Here is a 4,098-nt window from a genome sequence, read left to right as displayed (position 1 = left end):
AAGACTGAAAGGTACTTTCGATGATGACGCTTTTTCTATTATTGCATGTCTAGTCACAGCCTACTTATGCTGAACGTTCTCTCTTGTTTATACTATACAGTAATATATACATAATTATTTAAACAAGCTACAAAATCTTAGTAATATTACAACCAAAGTAAGTATAGCGTTATTTTTACACAACATATCCAAACCTTAGATGAAACATAGATTTAATTTTGTGAAGAAGGAAAAAATAAAAAATAGTAAATGAATAAAAATGCAGCCACAAAACAAACACCCAACAACAGGGCACAAACCATAGGGTAGATCATTATGTAATGTGCCCAGTTTTGTTTTTAAATACCTGCGGAATTAAAACACAAATTGCGTTGGAGGTACCTGATGGTTTGTACCCCCCGTGTTGGATTTTGTTTTGTGGCTGCATTTTTATTCATTTTTTCTTCTCCATAAATATATATACATACGTGTGTGTGTGTGTGTGTAAGCTTAATAATGAATGACTTAGATATGTTCCTTTTCCGTGAGGTTTCTAGAAAATAAGATGTGTCCAGTTTTATCCTGGTCCAGAATTGTGGTTCTCTCATGTCGTCAAGCCTTGTTGAAGTCTCTTCATTCATTTCACCATAACAGAAGAAATACAACTGAACAGAGTTTGATTCATGGTACAGTGCTCACAAGTCGTATGAAAAAATCACCATCAACTGTAAATCAGTGACCAGCTGGACTAAACTAGTTTACACCACAGTTCAGTGACCAGTTGGACTAAACTATTTTACACCACAGTTTAGTGACCAGCTGGACTAAACTATTTTACACCACAGTTCAGTGACCAGCTGGACTAAACTATTTTATTCCACAGTTTAGTGACCAGTTGGACTAAACTATTTTACACCACAGTTTAGTGACCAGCAGGACTAAACTGTTTTACACCACAGTTCAGTGACCAGCTGGACTAAACTATTTTACACCACAGTTCAGTGACCAGTTGAACTAAACTATTTTACACTACAGTTTAGTGACCAGCTGGACTAAACAATTTTACACCACAGTTCAGTGACCAGCTGGACTAAACTATTTTACACCACAGTTTAGTGACCAACTGGACTAAACTACTTTACACCACAGTTCTGCTATATGATATTATTCAAGTGTGCAACGATGAACAAAAAAGGTTCAATTATTTTTACTTCACAGACGAAAACGTTTCTTTTTTTTTTCGTATACAACAAGAACGCGTCGTATAAAAGGCAATTCTCTATCTGTATGTGTTCATTTTCATCTCACGCCGGAAAGTTCGAATTTTCATCCTCTTCGTCACGGACGGGAATGGTGGTATGGTTGTAAAGACCCTGAGCCATCAGCTTCAAAGCCAGAGGATTTTTCTGACCGCTGGCTTTCTTTATTTTAGCACGCTTGTTCTGAAACCAGATTTTTATCTGAGATTCGTTCAGTTGAAGATCTAATGCTAAATCCTGGCGTCGTTTCTCCGTCAAGTACCGGTTCTCTTGAAATTCTTGCTTTAAACGGGCCAACTGGTCTGCAGTGAAAGCAGTTCTCGGCCGCTTCTCGTCCGGCGTTTTCTTTTTACCCTTCAGTTTTCGTGACCGAGGACCTAAAATATAAACAGAAAAACTAAATTATATATCTCTTATAATATTTCTATTGATATTAGTGTAAATATACAACAGATCAATTGAAACAGATATTTGAGAGAGATATGTGAAACAGAATGTTATAGTGTAACGTAATGTATATTATATTTCATGTTTAGTAAACTATGCTCATTAATAGAGGATAAGAATATTCAGGTTTCAAAATGTAAAACTGGTAGTAAATTATTGTTGTTTTTTTAATTAAATTTATCCTGCATTACATTCCGCTACATAAAATTGAAAATATTATACTTTACAAAACCAACTTTATACAAAATATTTTGTAGAATATTTTGATTTATGTTACATGTATTAGATTAAGTGTAAAACTATCTTCCAGTATCTGATTTTCTATTAATGGATTTGAACGAAGAGTGTGAATCTGCAAAACTAGAAGACTGTTTTTATACAGTTTGGTTTCAGATTACATGGACAAAACTAAAGTAATGCAGATGGTACAACAGTAAGATGAGCAACAGTGACGTCACTGTGTACTTCCCGCCTTGTTGCAATAGGGAAGTTAATGATATACAGAGTTCCACCACCAATTGAGTCCGCAGAGAATCTACTTGAAAGTACTGCATTTATTTCCTGTCATCCTACACTGTGGGTGGCATGTCTTATAACATCATGTCAGTTTCTACAACTCCAACCATCAATGATGGACTTTCTTCTCTGTTTTTGAGTATTACGATCGTGTCATATTGACATAGTCCAAGAAAATATATTTCCTGCACCATAACAAGTAACTTGTATATGTTAGAATTAATGATATACACGTACAAATATATATTAGCATATATGCATAGTGTCAGAAGCAAGGGTAGAGTGTAAGAGCACAGGGGGAGCAAATAATCTGATATTCAAAAGGCTCTAATTAAAATAGTATTTATCTTCATTTTTATTATTTGTCAACTCGGTGGAACATGTTCATATTTGGTTACATATTTTTTTCTGTACCATTTTCCCAATGAAAGTATGTTTTTGCTTAAAGAAAAATGAGCCTAACAAAGTACAAACCATAAATGAAAAGCAAGAAATCCTTTTTATTGAAGTTTTCAATTTTATTAACATTTGCAAATACTTGAAACTTCTCAGGTATCACTGTCATATGCTTGTACCCAGTAATATTATTGCTATCTGTTTTAAAAAGAATTGTTCAAATTAAAATATTTTGACACTATGTCTAGAGTACTTATGAATTTTAGTGGAATGAAAAGAGGGATTTCTAGCTTGAGAAAATAAGTAGACACTATTAACAGCCTTTTTTGTTTATTGATTTTAGGGTCCCTAGTTGTAGGCTTGAAAATATAATATTTGAATTTTGATTCAACTGGTTTCTGTACTTTTTTGACGATCCATATTCCCCCTTTTTAAATTAACAATTTTTACTAATCTTTTTCTTAAGTTTTTTTTTTAATGTTCATATGCAGTTAGTTGAATGATAGCTATATTTAAACAGTTTACAGCTGAATTGGCTTTTCACTCAACCATAATTTACTGAGCCAGGTGGTTTTTGTGCCTGAGGTTTCGTGTAAACACGTGTTTATCAAGCGTCGAGTCCATCGCTCACACCAACATCGCATATATTATGAATTTATAGACATGTAAATCAACTTTCAATGAAAAATACTCACTTGTTTAAATAGGTCACGGACATTCGCATTGTTTTATATAGTATATCTGTCTAGGTTTTGGTGCAAAATACTCAGCCGATTTTGCTGTAGGCTTGTGAAATAAAATATGAATAATGATAATAATATATGCACTCACAGGTACGAAAATCAGTAGAATGAATCTCCACTCACAAGTGTAGATAAATCTACTATGGTAATCGTCTACTGTTAGAAATAGTCGCAGAAAATTACTTTGAGACAAAGTACAACAGCGAACTCGAGAAATGATGAATCCTCAACGTGGCAGTTTCGAATTAAGTTGCTATGAGTTGCACAAGTTATTTTCCAATTAATGCACATTAGTAAAACACCGGATTTTTTCAATGGCGGAAAAGTGAAGAACTTAGATAAATTCTTCAGGACGAAAAAAACAAAATCGCTTGAATTAATTTTAAAACTATCCTGTGACATGCTCAATACTGCATTCATTACGATACAAGCATTTCGAAGAGTAGTTTTGTTATCTCCTGTCGTGGGTGGCAGGTGTCTCCAGCCTTATTATTACTAATTATAGTTTTACAAGCCACTACAGAAAAATGGCTACGAATATTTTACTGAAACCTGGACAATAAAACTATTCTTCGAAATGCTTGTATCATAACTACTCTTCGAAATGCTTGTATCAAAACTACTCTTCGAAATGCTTGTATCATAACTACTCTTCGAAATGCTTGTATCATACTTACCTTGTCAATCATATTTGTTTTGTTGTTGTTGTTGTTTTTCGCTGTACAAATTTGTCAATTAGTAAAATGTGTATTTTGTGG

The 4,098-nt window shown here is 33.7% G+C and overlaps 1 protein-coding gene across 1 annotated transcript; it reads right to left on the bottom strand.

Moving 5' to 3' along the window:
• Window positions 1–1,283: 1,283 nt before the first annotated feature.
• On the bottom strand, window positions 1,284–1,615 carry LOC106474725 (homeobox protein engrailed-like A; the record flags this gene model as incomplete). Its single annotated transcript, XM_013935416.1, has 1 exon — window positions 1,284–1,615. A coding segment is annotated over one exon (332 nt), but the record flags the coding sequence as incomplete, so codon positions are not given.
• Between the last annotated feature and the right edge of the window lie 2,483 nt (window positions 1,616–4,098).

The sequence above is a fragment of the Limulus polyphemus genome, unplaced genomic scaffold, assembly GCF_000517525.1.
Source record: "Limulus polyphemus unplaced genomic scaffold, Limulus_polyphemus-2.1.2 Scaffold7607, whole genome shotgun sequence".
NCBI lineage: Eukaryota > Metazoa > Arthropoda > Merostomata > Xiphosura > Limulidae > Limulus > Limulus polyphemus.
Note: the sequence above shows the minus strand (reverse complement) of the source record. Positions and strands in the feature narration are given on the sequence as shown.